This window comes from Mercenaria mercenaria, chromosome 1 (genome assembly GCF_021730395.1).
Source record: "Mercenaria mercenaria strain notata chromosome 1, MADL_Memer_1, whole genome shotgun sequence".
In the NCBI taxonomy this organism is placed as follows: Eukaryota; Metazoa; Mollusca; class Bivalvia; order Venerida; family Veneridae; genus Mercenaria; species Mercenaria mercenaria.
In genome coordinates, this window is record NC_069361.1 from 42,035,761 (window position 1) to 42,057,260 (window position 21,500).

General features: G+C 33.6%; 1 protein-coding gene across 1 annotated transcript in view; it reads left to right on the top strand.

The window, feature by feature from the left end:
• The window catches only part of LOC123523178 (uncharacterized), a 125,635-nt gene that overhangs the window by 32,708 nt on the left and 71,427 nt on the right, over positions 1 to 21,500 (top strand). The window contains exons 41-58 of the mRNA XM_053543101.1: positions 168 to 322; positions 647 to 817; positions 1,005 to 1,214; positions 1,607 to 1,649; positions 7,840 to 8,003; positions 9,960 to 10,118; positions 10,928 to 11,137; positions 11,328 to 11,370; positions 11,754 to 11,917; positions 12,959 to 13,105; positions 14,483 to 14,701; positions 15,800 to 15,842; positions 16,106 to 16,269; positions 16,964 to 17,140; positions 17,629 to 17,841; positions 18,112 to 18,154; positions 18,602 to 18,762; positions 20,770 to 20,922. Coding sequence (XP_053399076.1) covers positions 168 to 322; positions 647 to 817; positions 1,005 to 1,214; positions 1,607 to 1,649; positions 7,840 to 8,003; positions 9,960 to 10,118; positions 10,928 to 11,137; positions 11,328 to 11,370; positions 11,754 to 11,917; positions 12,959 to 13,105; positions 14,483 to 14,701; positions 15,800 to 15,842; positions 16,106 to 16,269; positions 16,964 to 17,140; positions 17,629 to 17,841; positions 18,112 to 18,154; positions 18,602 to 18,762; positions 20,770 to 20,922 — 2,639 coding nt within the window. The remainder of the gene's footprint in view (positions 1 to 167; positions 323 to 646; positions 818 to 1,004; positions 1,215 to 1,606; positions 1,650 to 7,839; positions 8,004 to 9,959; positions 10,119 to 10,927; positions 11,138 to 11,327; positions 11,371 to 11,753; positions 11,918 to 12,958; positions 13,106 to 14,482; positions 14,702 to 15,799; positions 15,843 to 16,105; positions 16,270 to 16,963; positions 17,141 to 17,628; positions 17,842 to 18,111; positions 18,155 to 18,601; positions 18,763 to 20,769; positions 20,923 to 21,500) is intronic.

The following is a 21,500-nucleotide window of genomic DNA, read 5'->3' on the forward strand; positions in this document are numbered from 1 at the left end:
AAAGACAACGTCATGTTGTATACATCGTGTCTAAACCAGGACTCATTAACAGTGGTTTTATGTCGTTATCAGTTATGTTCAGTCGTTTAGACAGCTGAATGATTATCTCCATGCCAAAGTATCGTCAGAGTTATATTGTTCCACAATATTTTTCATTTACATTTTAGATTTCAAGTTTGGGATTTAAACGACAAATACGTTGCTGACCTTGTATTGAAAGTTTGTTTTAACGGTCCACCTTGCGAGCATACATATACGATATTCAGACACACTGAACTCCCTAAACTTCAATGCGACTGGAATATGGATTTCAGAAATGAATGTATGTGAACGAATTTCTGTGTTTAATCATTTTTGTTTATGGACAGGATATTAATTTCTCCAAAATTAAGTCTTAATACCATGTATGAAGCATGCTTAGCCTCAGCGATGTCAAACATCTATTTCTGTTAGTCTTTTTCCAACATACGGTTGGAAAAAATAAATTTTAATCAAGCTTTCATGTAGATTAATATTATTGGTGGTAACACTATCTTCCAGAGAACGCACGATAGTAACTTTTACTAACATATCCTAAAGCAATTATTGACGATTATGTAAAGAAGATATTTTTAAGCATTTGATTAACAAAACACATCCGTTGCAGCATTTTCTCTATCCGAATGGATGGAAGACAGAAATATATACCCCGGTTCAATAACTGATGCAAGGAGAAAAGAACTTTATGAAGATACAGGACTCGCCGCATATATAAGTGATACATTGTGCAACACCAATGTTTACCCATATATCCCGTCTGAAAATGGATGGAATTCTGGTGAGAATACTTATGCATACAATCGAAACCTTTGGAAATTAATTAAACAGTTTCGATCTATTGTATGTCGAACATTGATATGACGTGCTTACATATTAAAGGCGTAAGGACGTTTATTAATTATAAATGAGTAATTAATGAAGTTATGTTACTGTAATATATTTTTGTTTGTTTCATGTTTCTGCAGAATGCGGTGTTGACTTGGATGTTTTACCACTTCCTGATTACATATCCTGTTTTGTATCTGAAGTGTGTACGTCAGTCCGATGCTGTTTAGCGATCGATAGTATTCAGACATCTGTAACGTTCTTTATAACACTAGATGCTTGTGACAAGATATTACAAGTAGGGATTGAAAATATGAAAATAGAAAAAGATCTGTACAACTTCGACTACGGTAAACAGTCTTTCAGCTTTTCGTTAGATAGCCTTATTAATGTGACGGATACGTATAAACGTTCTTATATTTATTTAAGTATATAAATACCATTATCTTAATATACGTTGTACCGTTAGCAGTGTAAGAATATACTACTGCGATTAAATTTATTGAATCTACATGCCACTAGTTCAGGAGAGAATTGCTTAACCGTGAATGTTATGTCAGTTAATGCCATGTACACTGTCAACAGACTTGTTATATATTGTTCAATGTCATCAAATGTTTAAGCAGCTCGAAAGCTATTACATATAGTAATTATGTGTACATGATTAAACACTTGAGGTTACCCTTTTAGATACTTTAGATAGATAATAAATTTTACTTACTCGTACATCTCAACATTTCAGGATCACCAGAGCAGTTCTACTTGTCTGGGATTTATAGAATAGAGTATGTTTTAACTATTCGATTGCTTTATTTTCTTATAGACACGAAAACATCTGTCAATATGTACATATGTATCACGTTACATTGTAAAGTGTACTAGCTTCTTGTGGTAAATATTGCATGTAAAATATTTAAATATGACAGTACCTCTGCTTTTAATATTACATGCAAATCAATATTCAAACATTTACAAATTGTATATCAGTGTTATGTCTCTTTATAATTTGGCAACGGGAATCAACAATCAGTTAGCTGCTACATGTTTCCAGATTGTTTTAAAATACATCTATACTCATAAAACATTATTGACTAAATTAGACATGAAGTTGGTACAGATAGCGCAACATATCGTGTTCCTTACTATTTAGTAGGGTGACAATCGAGTCAAAAGGGCTCTATTTTTAAAGTTACCCGGACCCCCCTGTACAACAAGATATGTTATATACCAAAATGTTCGTAATAGACTGAAGTTTCAGAAACTACCGGCATAAATTAGCATAAGTGGTGGCATTCAGAGAAATCCAAGATGGCGTCCAAGATGGCCGCCAAAACTTAAAAATAATATTTTTGCAATTTTGTGGACCCCTATATTGCACATAATGATTTTAATTAATTTTTATGTCTTAAGTATGCAAGAACACACATTGATATGACCATTTATTGGTACATTTCGTGAATTTTCCATTAATATTGCCAAAAAATAGACAAAATGTTTCCATAAAATGGTTAAATTTAGGGTACGGGGTGGCGTTTTTAACAGCAAAACAAAGGTCTGTTTACGAAATTTTAATAGATTTGTGCATGGAAATCAACTGTAACCTTCAGGTAATAACAATAGTTACATGACATAAGAAAAGAGGTTAAATACTTGAATCCATAAGCTTTCATAAGTGGGTGGGGTAATTTTGCCCGCGTTTAAGATATAAATGCGTACTCCGTTACATTTTATATTTCTAAACTATTTATTAAACTTTACCTTTAGCTTTATTTGCTCTTTGTGCATAGTATATTACAATTATGCTATATTTAGGCTTAAAGAATGTACTATCTGAAAGCGAAAATCAAAGATGGCTTCCAAAATGGCTGCCACTTACACTGAAAATGGTCCAATATAAGGCTAAATTTCATTCATATGAGTGGCAATTGGACTTAATGACATAAAAGTAACAAAACATATTGTATTAAACAGAATTTATTCATATTTATTCATTTTGGATAGAAAACAGATATTAAATATACTTTTAAAAGCTTTTATAAACGAATGGGATACTCTGACATGCGTATTTAGCTCACCAGAACACAAAGTGCTCAAAGTCAGCTATTGTGAGCGGTCATTGTCCGGCGTCCGTCGGCATTCGTCTTGCGTCGTCCTTCAACATTTGCCTTGTGAACACTCTAGAGGCCACATTTGTGACCAAATCTTTATGAAACTTGGTCAGAATGTTAGTCTTGATGATTTCTAAGTCAAGTTTGAAACTGGGTCATGTGGGGTCTAAACTAGGTCAGTAGGCCAGATCAGAGGAAAATCTTGTGAACACTTATTGTCTAGAGGCCACAGTTTTGACCCAATATTGATGGAACTTGATCACAATGTTTGTCTAGATAATTTCTAGGTCAAGTTCGAATCTGGGTCATGTGTAGTCAAATACTAGGTCAGTAGGCAAGATCAAAGGAAAAGCTTGGGAATACTCTGGAGGCCACAGTTGTGATTCAATCTTTATGAAATTTAGTCAGAATGTTTGTCTTGATGATTCTAGGTCAAATTCGAATCAGGGTTATTTGGGGTCAAAATTAGGTCACCTGGTCAAATCAAAGGAGAAGCTTGTGAACACTTTAGAGATCACAATTTTGATTCAATCTTATGAAACTTGGTCAGAATGTTTGTCTTGATGATTTTTAGGTCAAGTTTGAAACTCGGGTTATGTGGGATTAAAAACTAGGTCAAGAAAAAGCTTGTGAACACTCTAGAGGCCAAAGTTGTGACCCAATCTTTATGAAACTCGGTCTTGATGATTTCTAGGTCACGTTCGAATCTGGGTCATATTGAGTCCAACCCAGCTCGTGAAACTTGATCAGAATGTTTGTCTTGATAATTTCTAGGTCAAGTTCGAATCTGGGTCATATGGGGTCAAAACCTAGGTCAGCAGGCCAGATTAAAGGAAAAGTTTGTGAACACTCTATAGACCACAGCTCACGAGTTGTAACTTAATCTTAATGAAACCTGGTCAGAATGGTTGTTTCGCTGATTTCTAGGTCTAGTTTTAATTTGGGTCATTTGGGGTCAAAAACTAGGTCACATGGTCAAATCAAAGGAAAAGTTTGCGCATACTCTAAAGGCAACAGTTTTGACTCAATCTATATGAAACTTAGTCAGAATGTTTGTCTTGATGATCTTTAGATTAAATCCGAAACTAGTTCATTTGAGGTCAAAAACTAGGTCAGTAGGCCAGATCAACTCTGGTGAATGATATAGGGACATCATGGCCCTCTTGTAACTTTACAGTACGGTACTGGTGTATCGATTTATTGAAACACGACCCTTGTGGTATTTCTAAGGTTATAAAATATATGTAAGCTTTCTTAAATCCAAAACAATCGCGACAAATCTACATTTGCTTAAAACAAAATATATTCATAGAATTTTGGATATACTTCAGTTCTGTAGAAATGTATTACTGACTACATGTACTGTAGTGTAACTGAATAACACAAAGTTAGATAAATGGCAAACTTAAAGTTTGCTTTAACTGTAAACAGTAGGATAAGACTGCAAGGGACAGTTTTAGTTTTTAAGTCTAATAGTCATTAGTTGCACCAAAAGCTAGTACTGTAAACACGTTTTGGCATGTATCTGTGTTGTCAATGCAGCCTTTATATTTACAAGCATATGTACTTAGCTGCTCATTTCTTGTGCAAATGCAGTTACCATAGCAAACATCTTTACAGAGACACACTAGGTCACTTAGGAGTTCGGGCGCTGCTACAGGCTGAGACATCATGTGTGGACTCTATAGACCAGTATCTGGATCAACCATGAAACCAAAATCGGCTTGGATTAGCAAACTAAAATCTTTATTTGCCGCATTTCTCCAAATTAGTATCTGATACATACAGCGGAGTAAATGCAACATAAAGCTGTAGTCAGTTGGTGGTAGCGTTCTTGGTTTCACCCGCTTCTTTTCCAGAACGATATTTGAACGCAAGGAATTATAAAAAAAGACTATTTGAAGATCCATAGAGATACCCCACAAAAGCAGTGGCAGCAGACTTAGACTTGAAAGGCAAACATGGTGCACTGCCAAGACTGGAGAGATCATGAAGTTGTTCTGCATATTTCAGCAGTACCTAGAATGCCTTCTTTTTACCCACACCATACATTGAGAAACAAGTGTCACATCCTATAACACAGTATACAGGTAACAAGATATCCTGTTGGGCTGGCGGCAACTTCGCAACCACTACATGGATTGGTATATATCTGGTAAGGTCAGTGTGTGTAGATCTTCGACCAGTTTTGAGAAAGATTGTGTACTGGTGTGACGAGTTAACAGAACCAAAACGTCTGTTTCTGGACTAATAAAATCTGTAAAAAGATCCCTTGGAAGCACAGAATGCAACCAAGAGTAATAATCGCAGACTCGGTTTGAATGAGTCTGTTCATGAGAGATAATGAAATGTGCAACACCTCTAACAACGGCTTTTCTGGTGCCAAGACTGGATGTATATGCCAAGTGTAATATCATCCTTCATGTACCATCAGCTTCTTCCTGATTTGATTCCATTTGATAAACAAAAGAAACAGCACTACAACAGACTCGTAGTATGTTTTCATCCATACCACCTGAAACAAAAGTAACTTTATCTGTCTCAAGCAGATTATGACAATTTTCTGTCAAATATCTTGTATACAGCTTTATTAAATCATTCTTGCTTTTGCTGCTAGTCAAGACTTTCTTCCAGTCAGGAATCAACATGTTCATCAGCATAGCAACTGGTGCAGTGGTATTAGTGTTACCAAGTTTCTTGCGTGTCTTGGACTTCCAGCTATCTGTCAATTATCGGCTCAAGACAACATGAATCTGTTTACAATGCAATTGCTTTAAAGGATATTGCTCCAAAACCCAGAGGCCATCTGAATGTATGTCTGTTTTTGATCTTTAGAAGGTTGTAGCATTTGAACAATAGCCATAGCATCAAAACCAATACTGTCAGGCTCAGAAACACTTGAGACATTAAAATCAGAACCAACAAGTTTCTCTAGCTTCTCACCAAAGTCAGACTTCTTCGTTGACATCATGTCTCCGTCATCAGAAAACAAAGTAAGTGGTACAGGAGCATTTTCAAGTAAAAGGACTCGTTCAAGTGGCACTGATGGCCAACAGTCTTAAATACATTTCCTCTCCATTTATACTGACGGCGTTTGAATTAACAAAATCATTGTCCTGAACAAATTATTCAGTTGTACAAATAATTCATGGAAGTATTTTGGACTTGTCTACTCGTTTTAACCCTATGATTTAACTGATTCTTGTTTATTTAGAAATTTGACAAGGTCATGCACTGTTTGCATTCTGGGTTTCAATATTTTATTACATTGACATTGTGTATCATTGTAAAATCTATCAGGAACAAAAATTATAAAATATTTTCTTCTAGATTTACCCTTTTTAGGCTTTATTAGTATGTAATTTTATGTATTTCTACATTGTTTACATTTATTTATTTGAATGATCCCGCTTCCAAACATTAACCAGTGATATGGCTATTTGTACCTCAATAATCTGGTCCTACCCCAAAATACTATTGGTTACCAACAAAAAAAATTTGCTGCAGGAACAAAATGTGTTAAAATGATAGTAAATGAAACAGATATGGACATATAAGATCAATACTACTTACCAGTTTCTTCCATTCCATATGATCAGCTATTCTTCGTGTTATTTTATAGGACGACAACCAAATGAGTTACTCTTGATCAAACAAGGCACAGCCTAGTTTTGTTCCATAAAAACTGGTAGGTAAATATTTGAGGTAAAACTGATGTAAGCTCTTATTAAACGCTTAATGTGTTTATTTCAATAAAAAACATGTGTAGGTTTAGAAAAGGTGACTGAAGTCAGAAACGATAATACATAATATGCTCAGTGCTCTTAAGTCTGGCTATTTTCAGTTAAAGATGTGGCCATTTTGAAAGCCACCTTGGATTCTACATATCAGTTTACACATTCTTCTCGCTCAAATATAACATGTTTTCAACATTATATATATAAAAAGTGCTTGGAGTTGATAGGGAATGTCAGTTTCTAGTCATATTAACCATTTACATTTATTTCTAAAATTCATGTCAAATTACACCCCCCCCCCCCCCCCCCCATATAAAAGCTTATGGATTAAAAAATATCTTTCTTTTTTCTAACTCTGTGTATATATTTTCATTGTCTGAATGTTACATTTCATATCTGAGCATAAATGTATGAACATTTTGTTATATCATTTAACCTGCTGTCAATAATAACACCCAATACCCTAATTTTAACCAATTCAGAGGGAACAATTTTCTACTGTTTTGCAAAATTTACAGAAATATATATAAAAAACCAACTAAATAATGTAATTCCAATGTGTATCCGTGCATATAAAGACATAAAACATAATTAAAATCATTAAGTGCAACACTTAGGGCCACAAATCTAAAAGAAATGATATTTTTTATTTTTGGCGGCCATCTTGGACGCCATCTTGGATTTCTCAAAACGCCACCATTTATGCCGATTTATGCCGGTAGCTTCATAAACTTCAGACTTCTACGAACATTTTGGTATATAACTTATATTGTTGTACAGGGGGTCCAGGTTCATATTTTTTAAAGCCAGAAAGTCACCCTACTGATTATAATGATTCTGTATCTGATAAACTTTAAGCTAAATCAATTATGTTTTGTTTTCTCTATATATATGGGAGAAATGAACCACGATTTGGCAAATTTCATCATGTAAAGGATGGCAATGAATATTATCGTTTGCTATGTAATATAGCAGACCATAATATTAATTTCAAGAGCCATTTGTTCCTGCCGAAAGTGAAATTATTTATTTGACTTTTTTAAATTTGATTTGTCAGATATGTGTAAAATTGCACTATGTAAATGATAATACTTGTTCAAACATACGGACCGACTTACTTTTTGTTTCAGCTATATGATAGAAGATTTTCATGGGGGTCGAATGTACTCATTGGATGTAAATGTCAGCGCCTGTTTTGAAAGCAATAATGACTGTGAATACAAAGTACCAATTTTCTCTAAAACAGTCGTGCCGAAGGTGTCTTGTAGTTGGGAAAACGGATTCAGTAAAGATGGTAGTCTCGATTTGTCTTTATTATGAACTTCCGATTATAAAATAGCGTTTCCATTGCATCTGCCTGCTACAAGTAAATACTTTCTGTGATTAAAACGTAATGCATGACGCTGCGGTATTGTATTTCTGCTGCTGCTCTAAATACTACTAGATTTGACAAGACGTCCGATGTCCCCTCGTCCAATCTTTGTCAGTTATTTTCAAAAAACAATACATACATTATTCAAAATTGTCATTTATTTAGAATGTATGTACAAAAGTGTATTTTACTAATTCAACCCAATTTTATAAAATCAAAGAAATGCATATACATTTAAACCTGTGTAAAGCATCCAGTCACGGGAAAAATATAATCTGTCAGCTTAAGTCAGGTGGCTGCTTTAGACAAGTTGAAATAAGAGCACAAAGTCAATTTGCGAAGTAAGCTGACTGGCTGCTTAAGGAAAGTGGCTGTTTAATAGAGGTGGCAGGATCAACTGTACTTTTCTATAATTTCCAAACGTGCGGATTCTAGTATATAGCAATACATATTTGATAAGCACAAATTAATGTCTTGATCTTGTCATATCTTTAAAATCAATCTTAAAATGTTAACATTAACATTAACATTTGATAAACATTCTGATAAACATGCTATGTTATCATATTTAACCTCATTACCTAGTTCATCGTTGAGGAAAACTGATCAAGAAGCTGATGATATTGTTATACGTACACTTCCACTTTTGAAGCTGTGTCTCTGATTCGAAGTTATATGCAACAATTTGAATCCGATCATAAACGCAACTCTTAAAATTATATCAAAATTTAATAAAGGAATCGAGTTTATTGATTTACCTAGTATTTTAGAGACCAATATGTAGATAATTCTATTCCTAAATATTTCAGGAATTCGGAAACACCTATCATCTGTTACAAATATAATAAACCAGTTAGAAATGTTACATTTAACTACAATAAATAGTTTGTGATTTAGACAAAAAGCTTAATGTTCCAGCAAATTGTAATAGTAAAGAATCTAAATACTGTCATCAACGGGTCGGTCATATCATAACGGGTGATTTTAAGTATTTTGATGATACAAGAATCAGAAATATTATCTCTAAAGGTCCGAAATATATAATTCCTTCGTCTATAAACTTTGAAACATGTCTCTCGAAAATAACTCAGTCGTTTGATTTCTATGCTAGAAAATGGTGTCGAAAAGAAAATGCAGACCCGAACGCTCTTACTGAAAGGAATAAAGATTACTTTTAAAAATCGTGGATAATAAAATCGGTAAAAAGATCCATTGGAAGCATGGAAAGCAGCAAAGCAGAATAGTAGCAGACACGGTTTGATCGAGACAGGTCATGAGAGGTTATAAAATACGCAACATCGCTCACGCACCTTAGCACCGGTTTTAGCGGAATTTCATTACACATTTTATTGTATGTACTCCTAATCTCTCTCTAAACCTCGAATAAAATTCAAAGAATAAAACCCTTCCTTATCACCTCCCAAACCTAAGATTTCACTTCGAAATTTAATCAAAGCTTTAATTAGGTTACATACGGATTTTGTTTTAACTCCTGCTGACAAAGATTCAAATAATTTTATTATTATACGACGCATTTACTACACAGAAATGTGTGTGTGTGTGAGCGCAAGCGCGTGTGCATGCGTATGCGTATGCATATATGTCTTTTGTACGTACATGTCTGCTACGTTGTAGAAATACTACGATTAAGGAAACTGACTTTCCCTGTTGAATATTCATGCTGAATATCCTTGTTGGTGCATTAGATTTCAAACATTTTGATAACTTCAATGCATTTAAAGAATGCAATGTAACGAGGGTTATGTGGTTATGTACAACTGTAACAGAAATTTATATAGAAAACGTTTGTCATGAAGACATTTGTCTGTGCTTGGTTGTTTGTTGATTGTTTTTCAAAGTTTTGATATTTAATTCCAGATTTTGCACTTGACACATGGTTAGAGCACAACGAGATTGACCCAGCCATTACTCTTGCACCTACATATTTTGACATGCTCATGGAAGACTTAGGCATAAGTCAGTACATAACAGCCGAAAACTGCTGGACGTCGTCAAATAACTCGACATGGAGCAATGGTAAAATAGAACAATTGACGTTTGAAAAAATTATGAATGGTACTCGATCGATTCTTATTATTCATCATTCGTGACCAAACTGTGTCAAATTTCTGCCAGTCATTATCTATTTTGAGAAATGTGTTAAATGTTGTACTGTTTACATCAGATTTCAACGCATATGTATATATGTTTCTTAAATTTTGGTCTGATAACAAGAGAAAGATCATGTCGAATTACAAAATTTAAGATATATGTACTAGAAGTATAGAGCATAGCTAGCACAACCGGAGCGACACATCGCTAAGTAGACCCGCCATTAGTACGAACTATAGTGGAAAGTTATAGCACGCGTTACTGCAAATCTTCTTCAATACGTACAGCCCGCACGCTTAGCTCAGTAGGTAGGAGCGTTGGTCTATGGATCGCGGGGTCGTGAGTTTGATCCTCGGGCGGGACGTATGTTCTCCGTGACTATTTGATAAACGACATTGTGTCTGAAATCATTAGTCCTCCACCTCTGATTCATGTGGTGAAGTTGGCAGTTACTTGCGGAGAACAGGTTTGTACTGAATTGAAATCAAATGCCCGCAGTCTCAACCTTATACGTCTCTATTTCCAGCAAGAAGTCCAGAATTCAATGAAATCTCTTCTACAACAAAGGTCTTATATCCAACAATTACGGCAAATACCTGCTTAAAACAGGTCAAAAGCAAAAATTTCTAACCTGAAGTTGATTTGCGCTCCGAACCGCCAACACTTACATTACTTAAGGACTTAAAACCATTTTTCACTTACTTTTTATTTATCTGCCGCATTGTGATTTTCAGCATGCCCTTTATCACTGAGTCTGCCGGAGCTTCCAGACAATGTGACATGCACAATCGACTCCAGCTGTTTGAAAATAGAATGCTGCTACCTTGTCAGTGAGCTGAATCATGCGTTTAGCATTTCAATGCACGTAGATGACTGTAACTATCAACTCACAGCAAGCATCGAACAGTTACAAATGGAAAGGAAACTTTCATTCTTTGATTTCGGTAAGTCGGACTTACTCTTGATACTTGTTGGTTACATTATCTCCGTCACGAGATTCTTCTTTGTGTTCCGGTTTTCTAAATCCGAATATACTTATTTGCTCATCCGTTTGTATGTCAAATACGTACACATACTATAAATCTGAATAGTTCTGTTCTGTACATCTGTAAATTAATCAACTTCTGATTTCAGGGCAAGAGATTGCATTTGACCTTGATGGGTTATTGCTCTTACGGTGAGTGTATACTTAGTGGTTTTTTTTTTTTTTTGGTTTTTTTTTCTGTTCCTTTTGAATCGTGGAATACATTCAAATGACTGTAACAATATTTTGTTTAAGCCAATGTTAGAGCGCGTGAGGGTGTTGCATATTTCATTATCTCTAATAAACAGACCCAGACCAATAATCTCTTTAGTCATGTGATATGTTTAGTGTTAAAACTATATATGCCTTTACATTTGATAGGAGTTTTGGCTATGTTAGGAAAATGTGTGCGTTATTTTATCATTAAAACAATTAAATGATTTTGTAATTGTCATGCTAATCTATATACAGCAGCCTCTCTTTTTTACATATAAAAATTAAAGACCTCTTTTTGCTGACTTTACTGTTTTCATTAGTTTCATGGTGACGTACTTGGACGTAAAAGATAGCTACGCATTGCACTTAGATACAGAGCTGTATTTACAAGGAAAAGGTTCACCGTCTGAAACACTGAAATTACTCAATGATGTTACTATACCACGCATGCCATGCCAAGCTGACAGCAACTTTAAGGATTCAAGTAACTCATTTATTGCTTTAAGGAGGCACACTTAAAACTATTTTGTTGTGTATAGAATAATTATTATACAGTATAGATTAGCACTACTTTTATGTTTAACAAACTTCCTTATTTATTTTACCTATCATGAACAGACTTAGTCAAACCGAGTCGCTATTGTTTTGCTTGCTTTCATTCTGTGATTCCAAAAGAATCTCTTTTAAATATTATATTTAATACCAAACAGCAATCTTTATAAACAGACTCGTTCAGTGCTTGGTTGCATTCTATGCTTCTAAAGGATCTCCATATAGGGTTTACCAACTATCAAAACAACAATCTTTAAGTGCCGTGTGGTGGCAAGTCTCCTAGTACTTGGATTCAGTGCTGTTATATTTCTGGTCCTTTGGATTATGGAGTCTATTCAGTATCTATGTAATTAAATTCCGCGTTAGCCAGTGCTAGGGGGCATGAGGGATGTTGCACTTTCCACTACCTTTCATTAATAAGAGTCAGTCCAACTATGTTTGCTATTATTTTGCTTTTTGGCATTCTGTGCTTCCCAAAGGTTGCTTAAATATTTTATCATAATTATATAACTAATTGGTTTATCATAGCTTTCTAGCTGAACAATATTACAAGCATTTTATAAGAAAATTATAAACTCTCTAAAATGCCATACGTTCTACTTATTACTGTTCCTATATTCTGAGGAAAGGGCAACAAAACATCTGATTGATTACCTGCTTGATTTCCTTTTACTGAAAACACTTGTAAAAAGGCCTAATTAATACATATAGTGGGAGCCAGTTTTCTATTCAGAGTTGTTACACTTGTTTCCTTTATATTAGTTTTAAGTTGTAGTAAGTCTGTTTATATTATTTTCGCAAGTTCAGTTCATGCTACAGTTCTGTCATATACACATTCACATCATCAGTTGTGTATACAAAATGAGTAATTCTTGGACTTTCATATGTTTAGTGACATTAGCAAAAACCAGTCAAGTAATATCTGTCACTTTTACATTTATTCTGACAGTAGTTTTGTTATGTTTCGTTGCAGACTTCTCACTATCGGATTGGACGTCACTGATGAATATAGAAGATATGTCTGACTTTACAGAATATCATGTCGCTCGTCTTCTAGAGGATATAGGCATTTCTGACTTTATGTTACCATCACGTTGTTCACTACCAAATGATGTAATTGGTACGTTTCTTACTTACACTCAAAGAAAGTATAAATTAGTTAGAATAATAATACTAGTGATACAAAAGGAGAGACATTTTTATCTTGGTATAAGACATATCATATACGGAAATAAAAGCTACATGATAAAATACTAAATTAATTCCGACAAAATGTAATACATGCCGAGGTATATCTAACTCATCTGGTTTACCGTTGATCGTTACATGCAAATATTTGTCTGTTTCTATGCAAGTCCAGAGTTAACACAATATAGTCACATAGGAACATATTAATTGTGGCATTCTTTAGGAGAAGGAATATTGATAGTTCTTTTCATATTTAATGTATTGTAATGATTAAATCTGAAGCATGCATAGCATCAAATAAGACAAAATATTTTACTCATTGAGTATCTTGTTTAACCAAACGTTATTCTTTATTTTGTTTTCAAAGAGAAACCACATGCTAATTAAAAGAAGAAAACGTTTCATTCTTTAAGTTATAGGTATCTTCGATGATTTATAATAATCTTCAAGCCGATGTAGTCCATATCAGTGAATATATCTAAAACAAGATTGGACATCCTTCTTTCATAAAAAATACCCCAAAAAGCAAGAAATGAGTTCAGACGTTCCTGCCTTATAGCCAGTTTGTTTTGAGACCCACCGCAATTGTAGTTTTCAGCCCCTGTACAATTAGATACTACGCTTTAGGCTTTGACTATGTGTAATAGAATACATGGCAGTCACTTATGCCAAACTGTAACTGAATTGTTCTGATATCTCTTCCACATGCTACCCTTCCACCTTGATGGTGTTACTGCCTTCAGAAAAACCGTCCAATACAAGCGTATGTGTTTATTTAGGTGTTCTGGTTATATATTTTACACTCATTTTGTAGTTAACGTATCGTGTCATTTGTTGCACTTGATACATGTCACATCTATTACACTGTTGCTAGACTTAATACCATTGTTGGGATATAGAGTGCACCATTGACAGGTCTAAACTCTACGGTGATGCTTTACGTCGGTGCCAAACTGAGTACCTTTTTTCTTTGTTTTGTTCTCGTGTTCTTTAAATTTTGCTTTGCCTACGTGTTTGTATGCACATATTAATGATTTACACATCCTTGCGGACTTTCCTGCAGGGTTTTAGAATTTCATTCTTTAAAGTGGCTTTTCTCAGTATCGAACATTCTATTGTTTTGTGAAGATACAAAACTCGTTGGCAAAAGTTAGCTGAATGCATTAGACTAAGAATTATCTCACTTTAATTACAGCCGTTTATTATATATATGCAATAAACATTTGTCTATATTGATCCATTACCAATGAATTTACTATTATTGTGATAAACAATACGATGTAACTTATGGAGTTTTGTTTTCCTACAGGAAACCTTGGCTGTCCAACAGAAGTAGCATTACCAGATTTAGACTCCTTTGTATCATGTATTTTAATAGAGGAGTGTATGGGAATTCAATGTTGTATCCAAACCTCTGACATTCCAGTAGCATTCAATATCAGTTTCCACATTGATACATGTAAAGAACGGATAACAGTCACCTTAGAAAAATTACAGTTTACTGTGCAATTCCAAGATTTCAACTGGGGTATGTTAAACAATTCAGATAAAATAATATAGCACGAATGTATATATAACGTCGCATTGTATGTACACTGATGTGCCAATAGGCGAAACTAGTTTGTATTTTTATAATTAATAATCGGACATGGAAGTATTTTCGAACAAGATAAAAAACATTTTACTTCTGGTGATTGTATTTTTGAAATTGTCTAACAGACCAACTACATGTATTATAAAGATTTTCACTCCCTGTTTGCAAAGCACAATCACAACAGACGTAGCAACAAAATTTTACAACGGTAGCACTAAACAAACAACCTGTTTATATTTTTTTCATTTTCTGATCCGAGTAATAAAGCTCCAATGAAATATTTGTACTAGTGTCTACAAGATGAAACTAAATGTGATGATGTTCTTAAGAAGTTTGTTTTTATATGTTTCGAAAGTCTTTAAAACAACATGAAAATGTATTAGGAATAGCTGTATTGTGTGTAGGTTCAGTTCTTGTGATTGTCTTCCAAGATTTTTAAAAGAATTTTGGCTAGAGATATTCAGATAATCATTCTATAGATACGGTACTCAATATGTTGGATAAAGATAAGATATTGTTGGGGGATTTTTTGCGATGTCGGATAATATTTAAGGGTAAATAGACAACAAATTCATTAATGTAACCTGACTTTTTTCGCCGGTGTTTGAAAAGAAACATATATAATCATGTTTCATATTGATGCTTATTAGACCGGCCATTTAATTAGTGTCGTGTTTAATGGTCCTTGCATAATGCTAAGAACAACAAAACCATGACTGATGATACCCCTTTATAGATAATACCCCCTTTTGATTTTTCTATATTTTGTTTGGTTGGCTTGTGAAACACAATAAGATATAATACCAACCGACCTGTTCATAAGTATATGTATGATTGTGTTATTTTTAGAACTTTTCGGGTTAGTTTGAAAACAATTATCTCCGATAATTTAATGCAGAATCCTGGCCACGAACTTCAGTAAATATAAAATGTCTGGCATTATGTCTTCTTCTGAGGTCCAGGTTTAGCCGGTTTGATGTCGTTTGCAAAATGTTAATAGAATAGATAGATATTTCGATATTTAAATTGCAGGTACTATTGAACGATTTTATTTGTTTGGAGTCATTCGCTTAGCGTAAGTATCAGATTGCACTGAAACGATGCTACAATTATTTGTTTATATAATCTAGGGCATAGAAAGTGTACCTTTATTGAGAACATTGGAATAATTTTTTTACGTTAACACTTGATAGTTCTCGTATTTAACATACAACTGAGCGCATGCCTATTATGAAAGCGAATATGTAGGCAATGTATTTAATACTTTTCAAAGGTTTTGTACGTTACTCAGTACTAAAGTGTTTTCTTTAACCAATAGTCCCTTTAACATGTTTTCAGAATTGAAATATCAGAATTGGTAGGAAAACAATTATACACAGTGTCCATGAATGCAAGCATCTGCTTTGACGCTTTTGATTCTTATAATACAAATATAGAGGTTCTGCGAAACCTTGCACTTATTGCTGCACCATGTGACTGGACAAGTGGATTCATTGAAAAAGGTAAATAGTTAAAAAATTTAAGCAAAATGAAAATTTGTTTCAGAGTTTGTTCAATTAGATTAAAAAGAAAAGATCTTGATACTTGATTGATTGATAAATACAATTAAATGCCGATACGAATGATAAAAAGTATGCCGGATCAAGACTTCCATTTCGCGCAAAAACTACTTTCGTTCCTTCCGTGTGGAAAAAGGTCCCTATCTGTATCTTCCTGTTGACAGGTTAAGATTATTGTTAAAATTGCATTTCAACATATACTAAACATAGCATTTCTGTATAATTTTAGATGTGCATGTATTGAGTTAAAGTGCTTCTAAGCGTAATTGTGTTCATGTTTTTCTAGTTCTATTATTATCAATTGCTTTATACAAAACATGACAGAGCTAATGATAAGTTGATTTTGTTGCGATTCTCTGTCCTCTTAATAATTTTCCAGTCAATTATATTATGCCATTTATATTAATAACCAAATTTATTGTAATACAGTTTCGTCGTTATGTAAATGAAATAATTTGTAAAACATTGTTTTATTTGAATAACTGATTTTTACTTCGAAATGTTCCATGTTGAGTTAAATTGTAACTTACAAAAAGGGATATTTACCCTAAATGACTTGGATTAAGGGGTAACTAGGTTACCTGCGTAGTACCTGTAAAAAATGAAGAACATCTTTATGTTTTCCCACCAAATGCAGATTTTGACTTTCCAAAGTGGAGAAATGCGTATGACTATAACTCGAGTTTAGCCTTAACAGAGACTGGTACTGATGTTTACATGTCTGCCATTGGGGTGTCTGTATACATACAACCTCTGCAGTGCAACGGGTCAGCTTTTCCCTATGTCAGTTTAGATGAAAATGGATGGTCTAATGGTATAAAATTTGAAATTTCTGTGACTAACTTAAAAGGTTTATAAATACATAGTTACTGAATATGAATTTATAGGCTAATACTTTTATATCATTCAGATATTTTAATGATTATTTCTTGTCTGATGAAGGCTTAGAACCGAAACATGAAAGAAAGTAGTAGTAAAACAGTGTTATAAATGCTGGTGTTGTTCTAAAAATTTGTTTTAGATCCAAATTTTAAAGTGCTGTCTTGCATTTATGCGGTAAAAATCTAGACTGAATAAATAAGTATTAGATCAATTTATGTGCATATAATGTGATAAAGACATTTGCAGTATACGCAAAGTTAACTTGTTAACACAGACCAGCAGAATGTTATGTTTCTGTAACAGCTTTTTGAACTGTTGAAGTATTGCAGAAAATAGTTTAGAATTTCCAACCTCGTGCATGCAACTTTATATGAACTTTTATTGTTTGCTCTGACAAATTATATACATTTACATATACAGAATGCACGAAAACGTATTTACAACTTGAACCACTACAGGACGGAACTAAGTGTTACCTAGATAATACGTGTTCAAAATTTGACTGTTGTTCATATGTAACGACACTGGACCGATCATTCCACACAAGTTTTGAACTTGATCATTGTAGACGTGTTTTATCGATTGGAATTGAACGAGTGACTAGAAAAGTTGTTTTAACAACGTTTGAATGGGGTAACTAATTTGTTTGTTTTCTATAAAGTGTAGTGTTTTTACTCATGTTTGTTTCTTGCATAGTTTTATAGCTGTCAGGAAATATTATCAACCGTTTAATTGCGGCAACATTCTGATAAATGCTGTAAACTATATGTGACTAACTGAAATATGTTTGTCTTGTGTTGTAGACTCCCCATGTTAAACCAGTTTTGAAGATATTCAATTTAGTTTTTATTACATTGCTTTCTTGTTCTATGCATTATTACAGTCGAAACCGCTTTATTTCAGATACATGGCAGCGCACAAGCTTAAATGGGTTTATTACAATTGAGTGAGTAATATATTAAAAGTGCTAACAAAACTTATCATGCAATGAAACAAAGAATTTCTCGTATTCTGGATACACCATTGCGTGACCATTAAAATGTTTCTCATCTTTTAATAATCTATTTATTTCATTACGGTATGAACAGTGTGATACTTTTTGATAGCCGATATACTTCCTATTTTTAAGACACAATTATGTACTCGATACATAAAGATGGTGACCAAATAGTTTTATAATCCTTGATTACATCTAGAAAGACCTGTAAGGATGTAGATCAACTTACAATTCTAAATTAATATTTCCGCGTTGGGCTCTGAATATCAACGGTTTATGTCAACTGTATATTATCATAAGCTCAAAGCCGTGTACAGTTTCAGGGGAAATCTTTACGTTCATTTTGTATTTTTCATTACTCTACCCACAGCAATGTTTTGTTGTTTTTATGTATAGCCACTTAGTGAGACATCTTCCAATCAGAAAGCTCTTTATTTTATCCGTTGAACTGTCTATATGTCTGGACAAGACTAACTGTGCCATCAGCATGTCATTACTGAAAGATGTAATTCTACCACAAACACCTTGTGAATGGAACCCTGATTTCAGCCTAAAAGGTAGCGAATTTGTTCATTATATTAACTGTTGCACTGATGAATTATATCTATCAGTTTTATATATAGTTTATTATCACGACACTGAAGTGTACATAGTATGCCGGAAGGTGGAAAAACATTTTACTTAGCATAAAATCGACACAGCATTGATAATGGTAAATTAAATGTTATCTCTAATTATTTACAATGCCTTTGCGCACAGTAAGATTATGGTCGAATGCATCTTCATGTGCTAGGCGTACGAAACCAAATCCTAAAATATAAAAGTGGAAAACCGCGGTTCACCCAACACGACATAATCAAAAATGTTGCAGGGTCGGTTTGATAAAGCTTATTGAATTAAGGAGGTAGGTTACCTTGTTACCAGAGTAAATTCAAATTAGTTGAACCGTAGCAATTTTTTTGTATTTCGTGTAATTTGATATTTTAACTGCTACAATCTCAATTTCGTTTATCTCTATCCCTTCAAGTAAAATTTTAATTAAGGTTTGAAGTACATGACCCTCCAAAAGTATTTTATATTGAAAGAAGAAGGAAAATACGAAGATTTAATACTTTTCAGTGTATTTTGGTTTCAGTGCTATCCGTAGAAGTCTGCATAATTGATACTTTTAACTAGTATGCGCGTTAGCTTTCTAATATAAGCTAATAATGTATATGTCGCGGGGCTTGTGATTACATGGTAACGCATTTTCTTTCATTTTTAAGCAGCTATGTACGAAAACGGGTTTTTCGACGGCTTCAGTGCAATTCTGTTAATGACCAACAGGAATTATTTGGGTAATACCATTAGCAAAATACCAAGCCCGTTACATTGTACCTTATTTTTCTTAAAGTTTAAAGTAACCATGGCAACAGATGTGTTTAAAATAGCTTTTATTTTGACTTTTATCGTAATTTTTATAAAAAAAATATTGCATATAAGTATCTTTCTTGTTAGTATAAAATTAAAACATCTTATTTCTAAGGTAAGTTATATTTCCGTGTTATTTGCATTTATTTAAACAAATTTCACGGCTTAAAATACTTACAGCAGTACCCCTAATCTGACATTTTTATTGAAAAATCGTTCTGCATGCTGAAATAATTCTCATGGATTGTTGAAATGCAAATAAAAAGCCGAAACTGTGTTCCTTAAATAGACCAGTGTCAACGCTTTTGAATTTTACATTTAGATATATATGTCACGGGATTCGTTTCCATGGTAACATCAATTCAATTTAAAAAATCATAATTTTCTACTGAAATTTGAGCAATTTTTGAGCTGAGATTTAGCATATAAGTAACAAAGTATCAACGGAAACTTAAAATAGGTATTACAAATCAAACTGCCCAATTTCTATTTGAAAATGGCCATAGTGGGTAACCTTTCACCCACCTATATTCCCAATAACATCAGTTTCCATCATCCATTTTCTTACATTCCGCATAACATTTCAATATAACTACATAAAAGAAGCAAAATATTGATCATTTTAGAGCGAAAAACTCATAAAAATATTTCAGCAAATAATGGCAGTTTGAAAATAATTTAAATAAAGAAAATGCACAGAATTACGAAGTTTCAAAATAAAAGCTATTAATTTTAAACGGTAAGTGACACGTAACGTGATGACGTCACTGACGTCATTTTAAGGCAGCAATGTTTAGGAGCGTTTCTTCGGCAATTTATTTATTATTTCTACATTAATAAACCATTAAGCATCAGATCGGAGACAGGTACATGATTTATTTACTGAAGAATGGATATACAAACACATTTAGTTTGTCGTAAATGTCGTCGTGAATCGTCACGTTAGCTTCCGGTTGGGCATGCGCACATACAAATATTAAGGTAACCTACCTCCTTAAGGTGCATCTTTAATTTCATCTTTCATTCGGCAAAGGTAGTTAATTTTTCGTTGGCAATGTTTGGCATATAAATAGCTTTTCTCTCTATACAATAGCTATCTGATACAAAATACGCATGGAGGACAACTTTCATTGAATTTTATTATTCCTTCACAGATTTTTCCTTGACCCAATGGAAATTGGACAGAGAGCTAGATCTAAACAATACTCTGAGCTTTCCCCACCGTCTGGAACTAACCAGTGATATTGGAATAGAACCGTATTTAACAAATGGGCAATGTAGTGATGTAATACCAAGCGAGGCAACAGGTAATGATCAAACATACTACGTATGCTTTAGGTGGTCATGTTTTAGGGAAAACTATGACGCATGTATACTAGAAACAGGAGGGTATTATGTTTTAAAATGTTACATCCCTTTTAAACAAAAATACATGCGACATCTGTATTTCAGGCATATGCCGAGTTTTTTTTGTAATAGTAAATGTGTAGTTTCATTGTACAAATTATGTCTTCATTTCTTCGAATTTTGGGCAAATAGGATCAAGTAAGTTAATCTTTAACTCAACTTCGCAAAAAGATAAATACTGTTATTCTGTTAAATGTTATAAATCTCAAATTAAAACGTGACACTTTCGAAAGCTGATTGACAACCTAAACCGGCACTATCTACACTGCTTTGTGGTACCATCTCTTTCTCGTCATATAGAACTTTTACATGTTATAACATGTATGCATTACTTTGCTTTGGTATGGCTTGAAACCTCGATTAGTTTTCTTGCGAACTAACAAATTCGGGAAAAGGACAATTGATGTTTTGTTGAAGATTCTCTGTAAGACAGGAAAACTATTTTATGCATAATATTAATATCTTCGGAAAATTGTTT